Below are 23,712 nucleotides of genomic sequence, written 5' to 3' on the forward strand. Positions count from 1 at the left end.
ACGGGGTGCATTTCGCTCATGGTTGATGGAGCTTACAGTCACGTACATGGCCGTATGGGCATGGGAGGTTTAGTTCGTGATGCTACAGGGAAATGGCTAGGAGGCTTTTATGCAGGAGCAGCAGGCGGGGATCCTCTCTTTGCTGAAATGCAAGCACTGCTGCTGGGACTGACATACGTTTGGAGTAGAAATTGGAGGAAAATTGTTTGTGGCACGGATTGTCTGGGGTTGGTCCGAGCGGTGGCGAAGGGTAGATATGATTTTCACCAATATGGTAGCTTGTTGATGGACATTCATCTTATTCTATCGCGAAATTGGGAGGTTAACATCTGTCATGTTTCTAGAGACGGTAATGAGCCGGCGGATTGTTTGGCGAGTATTAGTGAGCGGCTTCAATGTGCTGTTACACATTTGCTTTCTCCTCCGGCGGAGGTGGTGCCTCTTCTTGAAGGGGATTCTTTTAGTTTGTAGTCTTGGCGTTTAATTTTCCTATGTACCAAAAAAAAAAAAAATCAAATCTTGCTACCTAAAATTACTTAGAAGGAAGGAAAACATAAAGACAAACACGCCTGTAAAGATAAGTAATAAATTAATATTTTATCATATTAATTAATCCACTTTGTTATTATATAAAGTTGAGTCCTCACTCTAGAAAGTGAGATACTCAAACATCAGACTCTCTCTCACATTTATCCACATCAACATTTATCTTAATTACACACATTCTCTCTCTTCAAATTATCATGCGTGTGTTTCACTCTCCAATATGTGACTGAGTTTTTTATTTTTTTTCACATTCCTCTCTCTTCTCTCTCCTGGTATTACGGTTTTTTTCAAATATGCATTCATTCTTTTTGTTTTAAATTTTGTTTTGTGAATTCTTTTTTTCGGTGAATACTTTTTATTTGTTTTAATATATCATTAAATATGAAAATACCTAAATATTGTTACTTTGTAAATAAGATACTAATGTAAATAAGATACTAACTAAATATTAATTTTTTATTATTGTTTTTAAATAGAAATCTCAATGAATATAATATTAAGAAATATTTTAATTAATAAGATATTTTAAAATGAATAGCCCGTGCATTGCACGGGCCACTTACTAGTTGCTATTAAACAAGTAGAAGAAGAAGACAAAAAGAAAAGACAAGATTTGAGTTTTCTTTCTTTCAGGATTGGTTGTTTTATTGTCTACGTGTCATGAAAAGAAGTGCGTCGTGTTGGTGGTAAAGGGCCTAAAGCTGAATACACCCACCTAAATTAAAGCCAGTCCCAGCCTAACTGTTGTTGTGACTTGTTGTTGAAGAACCAAGAAGATGGTGCAAGCACGTAAAGAAGGTTCTCTTCTCTACCCAATTTGCTTGCTTAAGCTTGCGTGCTCACTCAAGAAACCACAAAAGTAAGTTGATACTATTAGTATTAGTAGCACCCCACTCATTCATTTGACTTCGCACTTCACTCCCCTCTCTATTTACAAACCAAATTAACACTCGATCACTTTATATTTATAGAATGAATGATTTGATTCTCATATAGTATTAATATATAGGAGTAGGACAATAATCATAATTTATTTTATTCTCCAATTAATCCCTATCCTTTTTTTTATTTTCTCCGCCCCAACATTAATGACCTTTCCATTCTAATTCCATTCCAAATCCAAATCCAATGTTATCAATATTTAATCAAAAATTTATTCAAACATTGTTTACCTGTAACCGTCCCCGCCTAACCATGCGACGCCGCACCACCTTCCTCCTCTCTCTACTCGCCATTCTCCTCTTCGCTACCTTTTCCCTTCACCTCTCTCGCAACGCCATCTCCACTTCGCAACCCTATTCCTACCTCCACAACGCCAACTTCAACACCAACGAAAACGTCGCCGCCGTTCGCGACATCGTCAACCACCAAACACGCCGCGTCTCCTCCGTCAAGGCCTCCCCCTCCACCACCGTCTCCGTTCTGCTTCCCGATTGGGAGATTCTAGTCCTCGTCTCACCAAACACGCACTCATCCTCTTCCCCCGACGATCACCGCTACTGCCTTTTCCCCAACAATGCCAGGTCTCCGGCCAGTTACTCCGGCGTCTTACCATTCACCAACCGTACCACGTTCAAGTGCGACCTGCCGGAATCAGTTCGCCGCCGCCGCGTCTTCCCGCAGCCTATGCTAGTCTCCGGAACACCAGAGACTGAATCGCCGGTTAGTTCTCCGGCGCCGGAGCTCATGAGATGGAACTTTCTCGTCTACGAGTCTTTCTCAACGGACGACGACGTCGTTGTATTCGCCAAAGGAGTGAACCACCGCCAAGGCTACGACAGATCCCTGAACGAGCTCCGCTGCGTCTTCAAACTAGCAGACGGCGGAGACAGCATCAACACCGCCGTCACGAGCTCCGCTCAAGAGGTTTTCCGATGCGCGCACCCCGATTTGGATTTGAATTCCGATCACGCCTTGTCTGAAAACGGCAACAGAATCAGAATTTCAATTTCCCTCGAGATTATTGGCGAAAATCTCGTGATTCCCTCCATTGCATATTACAGGCCCAGGCCCAGTCGAGAGGCCCAAGCCCAGGCCCAGCCCAAACATTTCTTGTGTGCTTGCACGATGGTTTACAACGTAGCGAAATTCTTACGCGAATGGGTGATGTACCACACGAAAGTGGGAGTGGAGAATTTCATACTGTACGATAACGGCAGCGACGATGACTTCGCCGGCGAGGTGAAGAATCTCCGATCGGAGGGTTACAACATCACCACATTGCTCTGGATTTGGCCCAAGACGCAGGAAGCTGGATTTTCACACAGTGTTGTTTACTCCAAGGCGAAGGGACTATGCAATTGGATAATGTACGTGGATGTTGACGAATTCGTGTATTCTCCGGCTTGGAGAATTGGAGATGAATCTCCGATTTCATCTCCATCGTTGAAATCGATGCTGGTAGGAAGTGAGGATGAGAATGGGAATGGGATTAGGGTTGGACAAGTGTCGATGCGGTGTCTGGAATTCGGACCGTCGGGTCAGCGGTTACACCCGGCGGAAGGGGTAACACGAGGGTACACGTGTCGGCGGAAGGTGGAGCGGAGGCACAAGTCGATTGTGCTGGTGGAGGCGGTGGATCGGGGGTTGAGGAACGTGGTGCATCATTTCGAGGTGAAGGAAGGGTTGAAGTGGAAGCAGGTTCGGGTGGAGGAAATGTTGGTGAATCATTACAAGTATCAGGCTTGGGATGAGTTCAAGAGCAAGTTTAGAAGGAGGGTTTCTGCGTATGTTGTGGATTGGAAGAAGAATGTGAACCTGGGTTCGAAGGATAGAACACCTGGGTTGGGATTTGAGGCAGTGGAACCTGAAGATTGGGCTAACAAGTTCTGTGAGGTTAGAGATGAAAGGTTGAAATTGTTGACACAAGCTTGGTTTGGATCCTACAACAACGCCTCCTCAAGGTTATAGTATAGAGATGGAACTTTTTTACTTTTTTTTTGTTTTGATTCAAATGTTGGTTAGTTCATTGGTTGATTGGTATTATTACAGTTTACAGGACAGTTACAAATATAGATCTTTCGGAGGGGTAAAAAGGGGGACTGATTTTGACTCGAATAGAATTCTTGTTCTCTTCATTATTATAATCCCTAATTCCCTATTTTTTTGTCTTCATTATTGGCTAGAAAGTGAAGTAAGTGACCCTCTTCAATGATACATCACCAATTGGCAATGTCATTTTGACATGCTATTTTTTTATTAGAATCAAAAGCTTATGAGACATCATACATGTAAGTTGGGTAGAGAGTTATGTTACATATAATGGCCTTATTCTTTTTTAAGCAAAATGGTCTCTCTATTGGAGGAAGAATGTGATCCCAACAACAACAACAACAAAATAACATTTATTTACTCATACAAAGAAAAGTGTAATTTGTATTTTGAATAGTAACCCCTAATCCCTAAACCCTGAACTATATACATACACTTGTTTGATTTGCAGTTCACGTGCATTGCAAGATAATTTCAATAAATACCGGATGTGGAAATTTTAGGTTGTGGGAGCAATATGTAAATTTAAATTTATAACTTGAAACTAAGCACATCATAATTGTCTTCTACAAGTTTTCACATTATGAACTCTTAGCACGATTTTTTTCATTCTCAATACTATTCAATACATCTCTTTCTATGTGTAACTAAATAATCATTTAACCATTCATCTCTCGTATAATTTCGCATATGATTCTTAATGATATTCATAGGGGAGAAAGTTAATTCAGTTGTTGCAATTGCTATTGGTAGTATCAAAATTAACTCTAAGTGCAAATATACCATGAGATATACAATATGCTTCCTTGTTTACACAAGCTTTATAGCAAGATCACCAATTCCCCATGATCCTAAATGTGCACTGTCAAAGCATATATCCATGAAATAATTTTCAAGTTAATTATCTAGTGCCAAAAGTTCAGGGTAAAAGTGAGTTACACGAATTAATTTTTGCCTTATCTAGAACTTTATGGAAAGATGGTAGTGTAGGGGCAACTTTTACTAGATGGGAGGAGCAACATAAGACTCAAACTCTTAATACCCAAGTGTATTACCGGTGGTTTTTCCAAAATCATGCTGCCCCCACTATCTCTCTATCTCCAACGTGGATCCGTCTATGACTGCAATAGTAAAACACTTTACTCAATGGAACAAACATGAAAATGACCTCTTACTTAAGTGGGCTTCAATGTGCTTTTAAATTAATCTCAACTTAAATAAAAACATAAGGACTTCCACTTCCATCTATGAAAAAAAGTTATGTGTAAATGCTAATGCTAACATCTGTTTAGACACCACTGGCAATGGTACCTACACATAAACTTAGTTTTGAATGAACAATAAAAGTTACAAAACAATGCTACTCTGGGCATTTGCCGTAAAATTCTATCAAACCATATCTGCGTCTATCAGGAGTAATAGTAAAGGCGGAGAAAATTCATCGTCTAGTGTGCAATTACATATGAGCTATAAAGTATAAGGCCAATACCAATTGTACTGTAAATTTGTTGGTAAAGCTAATCTCCACTTTTTTTGGTACAAACTACAATGTCCACAACTCCACATTGAAGTCAAAAACAAATTTAAAGGTAAACTCCACTTCTCAAGCCTTGATCTTTTCAAATAAGAATTGAATCTTCTCATCTAATTATTTATTAACATGATAACGCCATGCTATGAGAGAGAGAGAGAGAGAGAGAGAGAGAGAGAGAAAATACAGAAATAACTATGATATTACTCAGTATTATTTTATAAGAATCCATCAATTCTTTGTTTTTCTATGTTACGTTTCTCCCTCATAACATGATATTATCATGTTAGAAAATAACGAGAAAATTCCAATCTAAAAAATAATAAATCTTCATAGCTGCAATGCAAGATTTGGCTGCAGCAGAGAACCAGCCTCCACATTGGAACTGGATGGATTTGTTGCTCCAATCTTCCCATTTAAGTCATTAGCAAGTGAAAATGAGTTCTGTTTAGTAGGAACTTCAAATCCCTGCCAAGATGACTTTCCAGCAAGCCCTTGAGGCAATCTTTGTGACTCAAATCCAGATTCCCGAGCTAATAAACTGCTGGAATCTAATTGACTAAAGTTGTTCAAGAACTGGGTCCTGAGAGGTGGATTAACATTTGCAGGTGCGGCGCGGCTGGTGAGGCTGCTTACTGGATCCATGTCAAACATTTGAGGAACATTCCCACCACTCGACGACCCGGTTAAGTCAGAAAGTCTAACCATCTTCATTTGAGGAGAAAAGTTAGAACCTAACCGACCATTAGAACCCAAATCATCAGAATGTGCCATAGATTCCTGATGAATCCTCCCATGAATCATGGATTCACTCTCACCACCAACACTGTTGGATGGATTCCATTCATTTTGGTAACCAGATTCTCTATTAATTGCCATGTCTCCACTTGGCAAGCATGATGATGTATTTGCAAGAGAGGATGAGCCAGAAGAACAAGAAAGAAATCTACTGCTATAATCCTCTGGTACAGGAGGGTCTGAATTTCTCTCCTCACCAAAAACCGGGAAGTGTTGTCTCTGTGACACATCCTCTTCACTTACCCATCCCGGACCAAATTCATGTCCTGCTGGCAGAACACTGCGGATTTTCTTTGCAGCAATCTCCCAAACAACAGGACCAAGATCTGCAGCAAAGTGGGCTAGGCTTCTTGCGTAGCTATGCTTCACATGTAAACCTACCTGATATAAGATAAAGAAGTGAACTTAAATTTTATAACCAACAAAAAAAGGCCTTCAGGGTTTACCAAGTATGAGATACTAAGACAATTGCTGAATTTTCTTTCAGGTTTGCATTATCTGGTTGAAGAAAACATGAAGAAAAAAAAGGAATGCGTACTGCGAGAAGTTGCTTGAAATCATCTCCAAATGTGGCCAATACTGGTGGTTCACTCCCTAAAGCCACTGAGTTTTTATATGTGTCACGCCTGGTTTCATCAACCACAAACTGCTTCTTTCCATACCTTAACACGGCTTTTACAACCGAAGCTGCAAGCAAAAAGTGCACAATTAATTAAAGGAACCATTACAATATAAAAAGGCATTTGCTTGCTCCTGGTTGAATCCAGAAGGAATTGAACAAACGGAGGTCTATATATAGATACTGACCTGGAAATTCATTCTCCCATTCAGAACTCCAACCAGTATAACCTCCACTGTTAAAATTGCTGTGGGAAGCCCTAGCTGATGAATCTGTAGGATGAAATTTGGCTACCCCTTTTCTTAGATTATAACCATTAGAGCCACTAGCAATATCCCCACCAGAAGCAAGAGTTGCATCAGAGGAAGATTCAGGGCCAACACGCTCTGAAGGAGACATGCCCCGTGGCTTTCTTGAGAGCTTTCCTGGTGGCCTTCCTCTTTGCACAATTTTGGGTTGTGGATCACTATCATCACCATCATCATCATCATCACTGTCTTGTCTCAAATTCTCAAAGTCCTTCTTCGCGATCTCTTGCATAGCTCGGGCCTAAGGAAGAGTTAGTCTTTAACTTTCACAGAGAGCTAACAAACATTAAAAACAAATTAGTTTTAACCAAAGATTTCACAGACCTGTCGATAGTAAATAGTATCCGCTGAATTGTACTGCATTGCATTAGAGCATATCAAGAACACATCATTCTGCAAAAATGAAGCAGCAAGTATTTCAAATTATTATCACCGTAACAATAAATACATTACTCACTAACTATACGGTGGCACATAAAATCCAAACCTACACTGAATAGACTAAACTGCCACAAATGTGAGTCAGATCAATCAGTACAAATCTGCTACAATGAACAGGAACATAAACTCAACAAAAAATTGCCATATCAGTGAATCTAAAATGGGCAGCATGGCAAGTGACAGGCATCATTTGGGTTATAATAATTTCAGACCAAAGGACGCGAGAGGAGCTATTCATTGAACCAAATGGATGGCTACCTTGATTAATGCAACCAGAGCACTAGTTCAAAAAAAAACCAATTAATACCTATTCTGCCAACCTTCCAAATAAATAACTTCCAGCATACAGTAGGTGCAATTCAGAAGCATTATGCTGTAATTACATTTCAGGTGGCCTATCAAAAGGTGAAAAATAAATGGCAATGTTTCTTTAAGGAGAACAAGGCAATGATGGAGGGAGATGAGTATCTTAACTTGGTTGACTGAAGATGGCAATGGAATAAATGAGTTAAAAAGAAGGTTGTAAAGTAAAACAGGTCAAATTAAATGCTGTAAAAGCGCTCACAGAAGCAAATCAAGTATAATACATGAAGTGGTTCAAAAACTTGTAGCACCAACCTCAAATTGTTCTAAGTTGGCATATAGTCCTCCATCCACTTTGTTCCTTACAGTGCCAAAATCCATAGGGTGTTTAATGACATCATGATAATCAGGAAGCTGCAGCATAAAGTTTCACTATCTCAATTCAAGTAACGGGATTCAAATTCAACTACTCAAATATGACATAGCAAGTAGTCAAAAGATGTACCTCCTCTGGATCCACAGGGTCAGAGAATACCCCATGAGTGTCCTTTCTGCAAGATGGTTTGAACAGTACAAAACAGAACGGATTAAAATCCCAACTGAAATAAAAAAACAACAAACGGGGGAAAAAAGTAAAAGAGAGAAAGAAAGAAACAAAGAAGAGACACACTTTTGAAGCCTGTCAAGGATAAACAGCAAGAGCTTTTTGTCTGGCAAAGGTGTAGTGGGACCGGTCTCCCCCTGTGAACCTGTCAACACATAATATAAAAATCGCCATTAATATTCCCCCACTATGCCCTCATTGCATTGCACAAGAGTTTCAGCAAAAATGATAATAGCTTCATTTCATACCATGTTTGCCTTCAGTCGCTTTCGAAACCTTTCCATCCTGCAAAATCACCCCATCATCAAAATACCCCAAAAAATGAAATTTTGCATCAAAAATATCTCATTATTGTTCCAAAAGGAACCAATTAACAAACCCCAGAAATAAGACTAATAGAAACAACAACAGATAGAGATTCTTCATAAAAAAATCCCAATACTGAGAGATAAGACAAATTGAAACTTTTGGGCATTTTTTGAAGGCTTGATCTTATGTAAAGCCAATAGGGAAAACATAAATTAGGGGGAGAAAAGGAACAAGATGCCCCACATAAATTTTCCCCAAAATAATTTAAAAAAACACAAAAACCTAAACGGTCAAACTCAACACACAGACACTGGTTCCCCCATTTCAACGAAATTCTCCACACCATGAAATAAAAAAGAAAAATCAAAATTGGTATAATTATATTACGCGCGAAATCCCAGAAAGAAAAAATAAAAATTGTCCTGTAACAAACATTCCAAAATTCTCACCCTAAAAAGGACAGACATTCCAGAAAGACCCCACCCACAAACCGTAATAGTAATAGAGAGAGGGCAAATCCAATTGAACAATTGAAGCGATAAATGGCGAAACTCACCGGCGTTTCATCTGATCCGCGGCGGCGTTTGTGATTGGCATCGGGATCGGCGGAATTGGGGAATAATGTTGGGTGGTGGTGGTGGTGGAGATGGGAATTCAAGCCGACGAGGAGTTTGCGCTTCTTGTCTTTTCGCTCGTCGTCGTCGTCGTAATCGTGCTGCGGCGGAGGGACGTTGGAATTGGATGAATTGGGATTCGGAGGACGGTATTGTTGTTGCTTTTGTTGTTTCTTGAGAGATCGCTTTTGAAGATCCAAAAGAGAAGGGCGACCCTTCTTCTTCCTCTTCGTCATCGCTGCTTCAGATACCTCGCCCATTGTTTCCTCCTCTTTTCTCGCTCCCCAAACAAACAGGTCCAAACTTCTCTCTATCTATATTTTTATCAAAAATCAAATAATAATTAAATTAAATTAAATTAAATAAAATAAAATATCTATTTGTTGTGGTCGATGCGTGCCACTCACGTGACTCGTCTCATTTGCGTTTCCCTTCACATGGTTTTCCTTTCTTAAACACACAGGGAGATCATGCCTCTTTGCATGCATTACTATGCTAATTTATGATTTTTTTCCTTCTTGACCTTTTTATTACCCACCCCTTTTTATTACCCACCAACAGACACGTGCGACCCAACAGACGTGTCTGTTGTGTCTTATGAACGATTAATAGGCCTGAACAAATGTGATCGTTAGGAGTAGTCATGTTTGAATAGATATGACTCTTGAAAATAGTTGTGACTATTAAGAATTAGTATATTCAATTGTTATAAATTGAGAGCAAATTTGATTATGGAAGGCATTTAGAAAATTGAGGGTATTGTTGATGTCTAGACACAAGTTCTCGAAAACCTAAGAGAAGAGATGAGCTTTCGAAAACCTGAATTTGTAAACAACTAAGAGAAGTATTCTCTATTTCTTTCTATAAAATTTCAGTTTTTATCACATTTAACTTCTAAGGACGTATTTTACGGAATTTGTTTTTTTTGAAAGATGACTGAATAACATTAAACTTGGGCCGACATAGAGGCCAAAATGTCCGCAAAAACAAGTAAGTTCGCCTTAGAAGGGACTTCTTCAATCCACACTAGCCCGGCAAACGAGGAAGCCTTCCTGGCAAGTAAATCTGTCACCGCATTACTAGAGTGGTGAACAAAAGAAAGGTTTATTACATCAAAAGAACGGGAAAGAACAAAACAATCATTAATAATAGAAACTAAGTAAGAAGCACCATTCGGAGGCTTGGTCCAACGTATAAACAATTGCAAGCAATCTGTTTCAAAACAAACGCGACCGAACCCAAGCTGAATGGCTAAGACAATGGCCCAACACAAGGCAGCGGCTTCCACCAGCACCGGGGATGATGCTGCCATAGGAAACGCAGCAGTCGAGGCCAACACAAGGCCCACATGGTCCCTGGCCACCATACCAACCCCTGAATCTGCAGCTGACCTGAAAGAAGCATCAAAATTTATCTTAAACCATCCAAGTTGTCCTATTTCTATTATGATAATAAGAACATTATTATTACTAATTACTATTATTTTGTGATTTGAGTGTTTATTCTTAAAAATTAGAGCACCTAGTAAAATGAACTTTGATTGGTCATAATAAACATTTCTCTTATTAAGGTCTGTCAAAATGAACTTTTAGTCAACTCGGTTTTGTTTTTGGGTTGAGTTGAGAAAATATATGTTCATATTTATGTGAGTTCTTTTCTCATCTCACCTAACTCGGTGGGCTATATAGGTTGGAACCGAAGTGAGACAAGTTAGCTCATGAGCTAGCTCATTTTTATTTTATTTTTGTTTTCGTGATCCAAGTAAGGTTATGTTAGTAAGCCCACTTGATGATTTAAGTAGCCCATTTCTTTGGGCCTGAATATCTTACAATTGATTAGTTTGGGTTATAACGTAGACCTTGACCCATAAGCCATTATGAAAAAAGGACTTAGGGTTATGTTTTGGTCATGCCTCCACTATAGCCACTTCAAATTACGACTCTGCAACTTGTCGCATCAACATTTGTGAAGGAGAGTGATTCAAACAATGGAAGCCCTAGTCTTATCAAAACTGCAGAATCTAGATGTCAGAGCTTCCAAAGGAGACCACTCAAATCTTCGATCCACTACAGGTACGCAATCTATTTATAAATATTTGGTGTTTTATGATTAGATATGGATTTCAATTATTTATTGCATTTGGTATCAGAGCCTCCATATGTGATACTAGGACTCAATTCTCATTGATTGTATACTATCAATTTGAAGCGCTTCTTTTGATATATGATTGTGGATAAATGACTTAGGTGTTAGCTTCGTAATGGTTGGAGCAGCAAACTCAAATTCGACGAGAATCTCATTTTTTGGTAGTACGAAAGGGGAATTGGCCCAAAATTTAGATAGGGGTCAGAACGCAGTCAGGTGTCGGCGGCTGACATGTTATATTTTGGCAATGCCTCCATTTTAGCCACATCAAATTACGGCTCTGCAACTTGTCGCATCGCGGAGAGCAATTCAAACAGCGGAAGCCCTAACCTTATCAAAATTGCAAAATCTAGATGTCAAAGCTTCCAAAGGTGACGACTCAAATCTTTGATCCACTACAGGTACACAATCTATTAATATATATTTTGTGCTTTATGATTATGTATGGATTTCAATTATTTATTGCATTTGGTATCATAGCCTCCATATATGATATTAGGACTCATTTCTTATTGATCGTCTACTATCAACTTGAAGCGATTCTTTTGGTATATGATTGTAGTCTTTTCTAGTAGTTATGTTTTGGAATCAATTTATTGTAGTGTTTTTTTATGAAATTATGATCTTAGTGTTTGGTTGATACCAAAATTGTATGAGATGTTTTATGTTAAATTTTTATTTTTTCTATTATGTCACTCTCTAAATAATTATAGGTTTGTTCAATGGTTAGTTCTCATTATTCTTCTGATTTTGCGCTTTGCTTTGTATTCCTACATCTTCTACTCGAAGGGAGAGCAATGATATGGCATGGTATTCTCTATTGACTAATTTGTTTTAGAACTTTTCTTTTGACATTTTACATCACGCTATAGGCCCCGTTTGGAAGAACTTATTTAAACTTATATGATAGCATAAGCTCTTATGTCAGTGTTTGGGAGAGCTTATGCAAACAGCTTATGGCCTGACAAAAGCTGTTTTGGGCTTATTTTCATGAGCTAAAGAGCTTATGCTTATATATAACTTATTTTCAATTTATTTCAATGATTTTTTAAAATAGCTTATGAATAAGTTCTTATGTCATAAGCGCTTATGACCATAAGTGCTTAATTAAGTTGTGTTTGTAAACGGAGTCATAGCCTATATACCTTATCTTTTGGTTTGAGAAACAAATTTAGGAGTTCGGAGTTAAATTTAAGAGATGGGATGTGGTAGAGAAATTGGATGATATTTCGATAAAAGAAATATATTATGTATTTAAATTCTCATTCTTCTTATTTGTATTGTCCTTAATAGAGTGTTAGAAACATTTGGGAAGGTCTAGATTTATGCTCTCCTTGAACGTGGCATGAATTTATACTCTAGAGATACTCGTTACAAGGTTAAATTAGTGACCCAGGGTCTTAACCTTGATTTTATATTATTGTTTTAGCATCCCCTTTCACATTATAAATTTATTGTTCAAATTCTCATAGTTTTCCGAAGTGTTTGTTGGATATTTGTTTTAAATAAATATTTAGAGTTAGCATTGAGGGTATTGATGCAGGTTGCATGCCTTGTTGTGGCTAGCTGCGTCGGCCACGACTCTGTCACGGGTGCTGGCAACAATGACACATGAGATGAGGACAACGACATCGATTTTGCTTTGTAGAGTCATGCATGTGGTTTTCAACACGTGACAATTATGTGTGGGATACAAGTAGCCTTCACCTTCTTCATGCAGAACGACATTCCCTTTCTTTCATCTTGTCTTGTCGTTGCTATTCCCCAACATCTTGATCCAATGCCACCACCACACCACATCCTCCTTCCCCAACCTCCCGATCCACACTCGCCATCATCAACTCTTGATATCCTAGTTGTTACTCATTCACCAACACTACCAAGCTAGCGCCTCCACCTCCACATTTCCTCTACTTCTCTTTATGCCATCTCCAACCACCACGAAACCACTACCTCACTGCATTGGCACCAGCGCCTCTATTGGAGTTTGTTCGTGTTGTTTCCGTATTTTGGAGCGTTCCTCCATTTGTGTATTTTGGAGCCTTTGGGACTCTGACGATGGATTATGGGGTCACCAGTGAGGATGACGATGGTGCAGCACGACTGAGAGCGCGAGTCCAAAATTGTGTATGTTGGGCTTTCTCTAGTCGGGAAGGTGTTTATCATTGGTTGCAGGTTTTCTCTGCTAGGAAGGGTTTGTATTTTGTGAATTTTTTTTTTGCGACTTGATAGGATCTCTTTTTTGTTGAACCTTTCGTCGCATTTGTTACCCAATGGAGCCCTTTTCCAGTGGTTGTGTGCTACTTGATATGGGTTTTTGGGTCTAGGTACTATCACTATATGTCTCTCCTTTGCGGCCTCTTTCTAGTAGTTTTTTGTTGGCTATTCACATATGTTTTGGGTTTGGTCAACGACAAAGATTTGATAGACACGGTGGTGGGCTTTGGTAAGAGACAAGACAAGTTACAAAGCGTCCAGTAGAAATGGGCTTCAGCAACCTGGACTGGACCCAAATCACAGTCAACAGTAAAGAGAGAAAGAAAGAGCGTGATCGGCGACGGAGATAGAAAGAAAGAAAGCACAGAGAAAACACAAAACGGTAAGCTTAAGAAGAACGCAGCCAACACAAAGAATGCGCACGGATCAATGACTTGGCAATAAATTTTAAATTCCCGCCTAAACCCCTACCTTTCATTCCCCTTTGGATTTGGTTCATTTCATTCGCAATTGAATTTCAATTTCCCCTTTACCCTTCCTCTTAATATCTCCTCTCATCGCATATACAATACCATTTCTCTCATACACACACCACTCGCTCTTTCTCTCTCTCTCTTCCTCTCTCTCCCAAACCCTAACCCCAAACCCTATTTCGGTACGCGATTTTCATCGATTTTCCGCGATTTTCATTGTTTTCCATCACTTCACGCTTCAAAAACTGACTTGATCGTGTTTTTGCAGCTTCCGTCATGAAAGGTGGAAAGTCCAGAACCGAATCTAAGAGAGCTGAGCCTAAGTAAGTTCTTCAATTCGTTTTTGATCCACTCTTAACTTGTTCATTTCTCTCTCGATTGGAATTTCTGGTAGCGTAGAATAATTTTCGAATAAAATTTTTAGATTCAGCACTTTCCAGATCTGAGATCTGGAAATCTGTAACTTAGCTTGATCGGTGAATTTTTTTGTGTTTGCTGGTTTCTGATTCATTTGCGTCTGGTTTTTTATTCAACTGCGTCTGGTGAATTTGTGTTTGCTGAGTTTTTTATTCAATTGCGTCTGGTGAATTTGTGGTTTTTGATTCAACTGTGTCTGGTTTTGATTGCAGGCTCGCTGTGAATAAGAAGGCTGGTGGCGCCACCAAGCCGGCCAGGGGTGCCAAGGGGAAGGCAGCCAAGGACCCTAACAAGCCAAAGAGGCCTCCCAGTGCTTTCTTCGTTTTCATGTAATTATAGTTTTCCTCTATGATCTTATGCTTTTACCTCACTTTGGAGTATCCAATTATCATGAGTATGATTTGAGTTCTGAATTAATTGCGCATCGCTGCTTCACGAAGCTAGGAATTAGCGCATATAGCACTGTTTTTTGTGGTTTTTCTGAAGCTTGTTGTATGGTTTTTTATAGGGAGGATTTTAGGAAAATTTTCAACAAGGAGAATCCTGAGAACAAGGCTGTGTCTGCTGTAAGTGCCTGTTGTGGTTCTTGTTTTTATATTCAGTGTGTGCATACATTAGTGACAGGTTGCTTGCTCTGTAATAACATTGCATTACTTTACATGTGCTTCTCAGGTGGGCAAAGCTGCTGGAGCTAAATGGAAGTCAATGTCTGAGGCTGTATGTGCTTTTTACTGTTTGATGGCTGTTGTAAAATGAGTTTTGAAAATTGGTGTTTTGTTGTTATTTACATGTTGATTTGTGGTTTCAGGAGAAAGCTCCCTATGTGGCGAAAGCAGAGAAGCGAAAGGCTGATTATGAGAAGACCATGAAAGCCTATAACAAGAAGCAGGTTGGTTAATTGTTAGGCTATTGTGATGTTGTAACTCGCCTGTGTAATTGTGGAGGATGGTTCTCATGGTGACTTTTCATTTGTTGTCAGGCTGAAGGTCCGGCTGCTGCAGATGAAGAAGAGTCTGAGAAGTCAGTGTCTGAGGTGAATGATCAGGATGAAGACGATGATGACAGCGACGAGGATGATGATGACGAGTAGACACTGGGCTGAGAGTAACATTTATGTAGGTTGTTCTGCTGATTTGACCATCTCATGCAGATGTGTGGTCATTTCCTGATAAACATATTTCTTGCTTCCAGTTATATTTTCCTGCTCCCTCGGTGAATTTGTTTTGTCGTTTGAAAACGTTAATAGATGAACGAAGGGAGTTCACCTTTATTTGTACTTTTAAGTCCAACTATTTAGTTAAGAGCTGTTTATCTTTTGTAGAGCTTTTTAGTCTTTATTGATGAATTCTGGTTACCTTTGTATCAATATAATTGGCTTATCATTCCCTTCTTGCTGGATCATTGTTTGTATATATGGCATATATGTTTCCTCTGTTTGGTAAACAAGTGAAATGTTCAGGTCTAGATTTGTTTTATGGGTAAAAAGTCACCCCTTAGATTATCATCCTATTTTTCAACCCTTGATTTATTTATGTAGGTTTTCTGTATCAATGATCGTATATTTTCTCACTCTTTCTACAAATTGTTTAGATGTCGAGTAGGAACTTTTGATAAAAAATAACCTGTACCCACTTCCTGAATTTCATTTTTGGCCTATATGCAAATTTTATTTCCAGACAAAACATTCCCTAAAGTAGTCTTCTATTCCTTTGTTTCTTAAAAGTAGGTCCCAACCAATTCTTGTTGAATTTTTCAGTCAATTACTCAATCATGGTTTAATTTTTCGGCCCAAAAGTATTTCAATAATGTTTATTGGTATGTCTATGATGTAATGTTATGCTCTCTCCGGAAATTGGTGTTGAATCCACCTGAAAATGAGGCCATTATGTTATGTTGACAAAAGTTTAAAATTCAACACTAATGAATGGGTCAGAGATTTGACGAGGAGTGGAAATGAGCTGAGTGCATTGTGAAATTTGAGTCCTCAATAGGTACAGTTGAAACGTTTTATATCCTTATTTTGTTGTAATAATAACTTGGACTAAATGCGGTAATGATAATCTGCATAGCAGGTTTGTAATTAGTATAACCAATAAGCATTTCTAGTTTGTATTTTCAAGAAATGGATAATCTGTATATCCGATAACAGGATCAGTGGTGTAAAAAGTGCTTCTATCAGCTTCGTTCAACTCAGCATCCAGCTGAAACCTTCTAGGCAGATCTGGATTTGCCAGAAACAAGCGTCCATAAGCCACCAAATCTGCGCCACCACTCGCTATCACTCTGTTTCCTTCACTCCTATTGTACCCGCCAGCAACAATGAAAGTTCCAGTGAAGGCCTTCCGCATTGGCATCAGGGACACATTATTGGAATCAGACTTATCAAACATTGTTTTCATCCTTGGTTCAATTACATGGCAATAGAGAACGCTGAGTTGACTCAGTGCCTGAGCCATGTATATGCCCAATGCTTGAGGGTTAGAGTCTCCACAATCACAGTAGTCAGCGTAAGGGGAAAGCCTCACACCGACTTTGTCAGCTCCAATCTCATCAACCACTGCCTTCATCACCTCTAGCGGGAAGCGACAACGGTTTTGTAAAGTACCTCCATACTCATCATCTCTATCATTCACCTTGTCCTTTAGGAACTGTTCTAGCAAGTATCCATTGGCTCCATGTATCTCCACTCCATCAAAGCCTGTCAATTTTGCTACCGTTAATGTCCATGTAATCAATGGAATGTATTTTTGTGATTTCAGACATCTCATGCTCAGAGTTTAAATTTTAATCATTTAGTTCAATAGAAATTCAAAAATATATTAGCACGTTTGGATTAACTTATTCCCTTTCTTTAAAATTAGTTCTGAAATAGAGTTAGTTTTGACTTCAAATCAATTTTGTTTTTCTGAACATGCACTTTTAATATAGTTTGGAAAGCCTTCTACGGTTGATTCTAACGTTAAAATCAATTATGGGAGAAGCCTATATGAGCGGATTCTAGCTGTTAGAGGCATAATTAATTCTGATGAAAAAAGAAGTTGATTCATAGATGTGTATCTCTGAGTCCAGGCTCAGTGTCAAATTAAAAGTTACCTGCTTCTATGGCATTTTTCGCTGCCATTCTGAAGTCATGGACAACCTTTGGGATTTCGCCGGTTGTGAGAGGGCGAGGAGGTGGGTATTTAGTGCTGCTACCTTCCTTTTGAACTGCCTTGTTTGTGCTTGAGATTGGAGGCTGCCCATCTGGTTGGAAACCTGTTCATCAATAACAAAATTTGGTGAAATGTGTACCTAAAATATATATGATAAATTGTTTCATATCAATTGGAACACTAGCCCATATTTTACCTTGGAACTAGGTGCATGTTTTGAGGTATGATAGAAAATGGGAAAATGCAGTGAATCAAAATTAAGATAGACAGACCCGAAAATTAAAGGAAATTGCTTTTGTTCATCGTAGTTTTGGTTCACAGTATATCTAAACATGCACTTACTTACAGATATTGTTTCTAATGAAGGTAAAATATAAGCTAAACATTTCGTATGTAATGCTAAAAGCAGATAGTTACCATAGTTGGATACTCTCCCTGCATGCCAGAGTTGGCAGAAGAATATGCCCCCCTTTTTATGAACAGCTTCTACAATTGGTTTCCATGCTTGCACCTGTTCTGTTGTCCAAATGCCAGGTGTATTTGGGTACCCTTGTGCTGTGTCTGACACACCAGAAGCTTCCCCAATCAAGAAGCCACCTTTTGTTGCTCGTTGAGAATAATAGAGAGCAGCATGTGGCTGAGCCACGAAGTTGTAAGACCTTGTTCTTGTTAACGGTGCCAGAACTATCCTATATATAGCATATACTTATAAAGCATTAATATGCATCAATCAAACAAACATGGATTTAGGTTCCTACTACTCAGACAATCCTACATTCATGCAGTTAAGGAATCTGAAACATTCGATTAACATTAAAATTAGTCGGCTTATATAGTTTTTCAAGATCAAAAGTTGAGATAAACTTATATAATCTGAGCTATCATATATAATCTTGATTAAACAACTTAAATTCAATGGCAATTTAGGAATTCCTTAGAGCACATCCAAATTCAAGCAACATCATACACTACCAAAGTCAGTCACAATAAGTAGGTATACAAAAACTAAAAAAATGGAGAAGCTAGCATGCTAATCAACCATTAAGCTTCTCCATTGAGAACTTACCTGTGGGATAGATTGAATTTTCTCATCTTCAATGGGGTGAGGAGAGGTATCACATCTTTTGTCTCCTCCACCACTTGCATCTTCTTGTTCTCTTCTTCTTTTTCTATCATGGTCATCCTTCTCTACTTCCCACTGTACTGTCACAATCACTCACTCTCTTCATTCTTATAACAAATCGTATTGATGTCATTTTCCAAAGAAGTACTATAGGGAAGACGTCTAATTTTGTCGTTTTCTCAACAAATTTTCAATACATTATTTTTTTAGGTCAAGAAAAGAATATTATGGGTCATAATTTTTTTTATGTGTAAACTCATCTTGAAAACTACGACACAAAACTATAATATACAAAACTTAGATCATAAAGTTTAGCGTCTAATAATATTTTTTGTACTGCAAACTTAGTTTAGCATTAAAAGCTTGATAATATTTTTGGTCTTAACTAAGTATCCCCACAACCGGCAGCCGTGAGATTAATCCCTCGCCCCGCGGTCAGCGCACTAAGAGGTAGGGGGCTGACCAATGAATTCTCTCTATTCGCAAGAGTTGGGATTCGAACCCTCAACTACTTGTTTAAAGGATGAAGTGCTGAACTACTACACCAACCCACTTGGTTAAAAACTTGATAATATAAACATAGTTTAGTATTCCATAAAAGCTTGATAAACTTATTAATGTTTTTTTTTTTGTCTTAATCAAGGTAATTAATCCCAGGTAGCAGTGAGACAAAAACTTCATAATATAACTATTTTTTGTTACATTATATTTTCAATAACGACTTTACCAACTTATTACAAACTCTTATTAATATTAAACATGATGAAAATGATAACCTAAAATAAATTAATCATCCTTAAAATAAGTTAATTAAAACAAACCAAATGTTCCAGTTACTTCCACACAATGTGTTTTGGCTAATAGTGCAAGCGTGCAGTACTTCTTTCCGGTGCTCCTTAAATTTACCATAAAAAACAATATCTTTTGCAATAATTTTCTTTAGATATTTCAAAAAAAATTTCTTTAGCACCATGATAGACGTAGTGTAGCACAAAAGGCGAAGGATCCAAGACCGGTGTTTTTTAATATTATTAAAAGCTTATTTGGTTGTGTTTTATAGTAAATTTTTTGTTAAACATCAGTAAAATTTGAAATATTAAGCTTCTAATGTTTATCGGTGCCACATCATTAAGCATTGAAAATTTGCAACATATATCTGTAAATCCATAAATTATATTGTTGGATCAAAATATATCTTGTATATGTTTTTTTTTTAATTTCATTTGCTACAATTTAATAAATTTAATATATATATATATATTAAATAATATAAGTGTCAGAACATGTATTGGTTAAACTTAAACTATATATATAGATGTTAGATTAATTTTTGTAGTTGATAAGAATTAAATTGAAGCATCCAGCCTTTGAGTGCCATTTTTTTTTTACATTTGAGTGCCATTTTATCTTTATGGGATAAGAGAGACAACTGTTTATCTTTTTATCAACTCAAAGAAAAGAATAATGTTTTGTACACATACATTTTCCACCTCCATCTTGCTTGAATAAGAAGAGAAATGAGAATAATGAGTGATATGATATGTGATGTGACAGGAAATGCAGAGAGAAAGAAAAATGTGTGGAAAAGAGATGGAAGAGAAAGTAAGGTGTATATAAATCATTACTCTGTCTAATCTGATTATATGTTAGCTTAACATGTATTTTCTTAGAGCTTGGTGTTAGTCATTCATTGGTTTGGTTTGTTTAGTTGGGTAGGCCAAACCCACCCATCAATCAACTATCACCTCAATAGTGTTTAACAAAAAAGCAACTAGCATTTGGATGTTAACAGAAAATGGTGAGAGAAAAAAAGGAAAAAGAACATTTTAATACTGATGGATATGAACAAAATATATGAAAAAATAATTATCGCTCTCCACTTATTTTAATTCATTTGTTTATGTTGGATTGCTTATATATTGCATCACTGCCAATTCAACTACATTTGGCATCAACTTTTCAAACTTAACATTTATTATATTATTACATGTCAATTTGGAGGGTCTTGTTCTGGCTGCTTAAATGACCATGGGACCCAATATTTTTCTGAACTGCTCATATGATTTATAGTCAAGCGAATGTCTTATTGGTTGGTCAGGATGACTATAGTGACATTTTGTCTTGTTTAACAAGTTAGTCAATCAAAGACAAAGTTTACATTATTAATAACTCGAAGGCTGCCAAAACATGAGCAATTGTCTCGGAAACCATTTATGATGGTTTCACTAACATCAAGTGCTTAAACTACACTTCATATGCCTTATAAATACTACAAATTTGATTATTCAATAACATGAGCACTATTTTCGTTTTACATTTATGCTTAAACTTTGAGTTCTCTCTATTTTTAAACCAACTTAAGCGTCAAAGTGCATTATGCAAGTACCTTCATCATTGTGCTCAACTATGGACAACCAGCTCACAATTGTGACCACGAGAAGGAGACCAGAGGGATTCACAGTTCAGTTTCTGAGAGATAAGTCATAACTCCTATTCTTAGTTGAAATGGGCCAGAGGATAACAAAAAAACAAAAACAGAGCACGCCGAAACTAAGCATGATGTCCTACATTATCTCATCTGTAGCAATGGTATCATCTGCACTTGATTTAATCATTATGCACTTGAACAACAACACATCTATTCCGTCATTCAGTTTCTAACTATAGTGTATGTTGTGTCAGAAACAGGAAAAGGTTCAAGTGCATAACCAGTGTTACAAAACAAACATGATTGCATGAAGACAAAATCTACAAGTTTGATGTTAATCAATACAAAATATGTTAGAATAGCACACCCCCTCTTAATAGTTGTTAATCACTTACTATAGAACCTCCAATTTTACATCAACAATGCCATTAAAACAGAACCAACCCCCCCCCCCCCCCCCACTCTGCAGAATATACTGTCAAGTCCAGCAAATAGTAAACAAAAACATATTACCCTTATTATTGCATAAAACAAACTCCAATACAATCATCAAAATAACACTATATAATCTCAAAAAAAAATTAGACGACTTGCAGGATTTGAATACCAGGTTGAAAATGGAAATCAAAATCTGGAGACCTTAGCATTCACCTAAATCAAGAACTTAATAAAATTAGTTTTCTCATTTTCCTTTCCAAACTCTTTGATTTAAAAGGGTATCCAAAGGGAAAATCTTTTATGTGACATTCCTTGCAAAACTGTGAATAACATTCCATTATTTTTGGGAATTCTTCACAAGACCCTAATTTACCAGTTTGAAATGCAGGTTGCACCTCACAATAAACTTTGGTAGGTAGTTGCCATCCTTAATCTCAAAGAACCACCCTAGTTGAAGAAACCTGATGAAACCCTCACACCATAGTTAGAATATGTGGGCGCGTATTGAGGAAGATGTTACTTGAAATGAATTGATTGAAATGAATTCTTATCATTCAATGTTGATGAAAGTACATTATATATACAATGCTTAACTACAGTAGCTAACTGTAACAGAAATTTAACCTTAGTTGAGTAACTCTAGTTTACTCTAACAAACAATTAACTAAATCTAACAAACTAAGCTAATACACAAGTAACCAACTAAATACAGGTGGAATCACTATGTAACTCCAATACCCCCCCTCAAACTGAGCTGTATATGTCTTTAACACTCAGTTTGGACAAGAGCTGATGAAACTGTGCAGGATGTAGTGCCTTTGTATGCAAATCAGCTAACTGAGCCTTGGTGGGAATAGGTAGAAGCTTAATGATCTTTTGTTGAACTTTATCACGAACTAAGTGGCAGTCAATTTCGATATGCTTAGTGCGTTCATGAAAGGTGGGGTTTTGAGCTATGTGAATAGCTGAGAGATTGTCACAATATATTGCAACTGGAACTTCCAGAGGATGGTGCAAATCCGCGAGCAGATAAAGAAGCCACTGGACTTCACAAGCTGTGGTTGCTATGGCGCGGTATTCTGCCTCAGAAGAAGACCTGGAAATTGTGTTCTGCTTCTTAGATCTCCAACTGATCAAAGAAGATCCATAAAAGATGTTGAACCCTGTGATCGATCGTCGAGTGTCAACACATGAAGCCCAATCAGAGTCGCAAAAAGCTGCCAGAACATGATCTGAAGTTGCAGAAAAGAACAACCCTTGCCCAGGATGTTGTTTGATGTAGCGAAGAACCCGAAGTGCAGCATCATGATGTTCTTTCATGGGCTGGGACAAGAATTGACTGAGAGTGCTCACTGCAAAACATAGATCAGGTCTAGTGTTTGTAAGATACAACAGGCGACCAATCAGCCGTCTATAAGAGGGAACATCTGAATAATGTTGACCCGAGGTAGCAGAGAATTTTGTGCTTGGTGCCATTGGTGTGGTAACTGGTTGACAAGCAAGGAGACCAGCATCATCTATCAATTCCAGTGCATACTTCCTTTGAGACAAAACCAAGCCAGCCTTGGAACGTGCTACTTCAAAGCCTAAGAAAAACTTAAGATCCCCAAGATCTTTTATCTTGAATTGCTGATCCAGAAATTGCTTGACATGGTGTATTTCACAAAGATCATCACAAGTCAAGACAATGTCATCAACATAAACTAACAGAACAGTGATTTTACTAGCTTTGTGCTTCACAAATAATGAATAATCTGACTTGGATTGTGTATAGCCAAGAGAGACCAAGGAAGATGTAAGCTTGGAGTTCCATTGTCTACTGGCTTGCTTCAAGCCATACAAGGACTTGACTAACTTGCAAACTTGACCAGAATGTCCTGTCTTGTAGCCTTGTGGTAAGGACATGTAAACTTCTTCATCTAACTGGCCATGAAGAAACGCATTATTGACATCCAACTGTTGGAGATACCAACCTTTGGAAGCAGCCATTGCAAGGACCAACCTAACTGTGGTCATTTTCACCACTGGAGAAAAGGTCTCAAAGTAATCAAGACCATGCTGCTGAGTATACCCCTTAGCAACCAAACGTGCCTTGTATCGTTCAATACTCCCATCAGCATGTCTTTTAATTTTGTACACCCATTTGCAGCCAATTGGGTGTTTTCCAAGTGGTAGATCTGTGATGATCCAAGTCTTTGTATCCTCAAGTGCTGCAATCTCTTTATCCATGGCTGTTCTCCAGCACTCATGTTTAA

At 38.0% G+C, this 23,712-nt stretch overlaps 4 protein-coding genes across 4 annotated transcripts; 2 read left to right on the forward strand and 2 right to left on the reverse strand.

Annotated features, from left to right (window-relative positions):
• Positions 1-1,457: 1,457 nt before the first annotated feature.
• LOC130729149 (glycosyltransferase family 92 protein RCOM_0530710) lies at positions 1,458-3,943 on the forward strand. The gene has a single exon (XM_057580789.1). It carries the CDS (start codon positions 1,675-1,677, stop codon positions 3,454-3,456), a length of 1,782 nt encoding a protein of 593 aa, XP_057436772.1. The 5' UTR covers positions 1,458-1,674; the 3' UTR covers positions 3,457-3,943.
• A 1,308-nt stretch (positions 3,944-5,251) lies between these two features.
• Positions 5,252-9,370, reverse strand: LOC130729150 (uncharacterized). The gene is made up of 9 exons (XM_057580790.1): positions 9,007-9,370; positions 8,390-8,426; positions 8,208-8,286; positions 8,043-8,088; positions 7,853-7,951; positions 7,118-7,186; positions 6,674-7,034; positions 6,405-6,553; positions 5,252-6,247 (listed from the first exon to the last, which is right to left on the reverse strand). The coding sequence occupies exons 1-9, from the start codon at positions 9,322-9,324 to the stop codon at positions 5,399-5,401; spliced, it is 2,007 nt and encodes a 668-aa protein (XP_057436773.1). The 5' UTR covers positions 9,325-9,370; the 3' UTR covers positions 5,252-5,398.
• Positions 9,371-13,919: 4,549 nt separating this feature from the next.
• LOC130729152 (HMG1/2-like protein) lies at positions 13,920-15,705 on the forward strand. Its single transcript, XM_057580793.1, has 7 exons — positions 13,920-14,081; positions 14,168-14,222; positions 14,529-14,645; positions 14,825-14,882; positions 14,989-15,033; positions 15,125-15,205; positions 15,296-15,705. The coding sequence occupies exons 2-7, from the start codon at positions 14,176-14,178 to the stop codon at positions 15,404-15,406; spliced, it is 459 nt and encodes a 152-aa protein (XP_057436776.1). The 5' UTR covers positions 13,920-14,081; positions 14,168-14,175; the 3' UTR covers positions 15,407-15,705.
• A 662-nt stretch (positions 15,706-16,367) lies between these two features.
• LOC130729151 (putative 12-oxophytodienoate reductase 11) lies at positions 16,368-18,688 on the reverse strand. The gene is made up of 4 exons (XM_057580791.1): positions 18,535-18,688; positions 17,886-18,157; positions 17,410-17,571; positions 16,368-17,014 (listed from the first exon to the last, which is right to left on the reverse strand). Exons 1-4 carry the CDS (start codon positions 18,648-18,650, stop codon positions 16,419-16,421), a joined length of 1,146 nt encoding a protein of 381 aa, XP_057436774.1. The 5' UTR covers positions 18,651-18,688; the 3' UTR covers positions 16,368-16,418.
• Between the last annotated feature and the right edge of the window lie 5,024 nt (positions 18,689-23,712).

The sequence above is a fragment of the Lotus japonicus genome, chromosome 1 (assembly GCF_012489685.1).
Source record: "Lotus japonicus ecotype B-129 chromosome 1, LjGifu_v1.2".
Lineage (NCBI taxonomy): Eukaryota > Viridiplantae > Streptophyta > Magnoliopsida > Fabales > Fabaceae > Lotus > Lotus japonicus.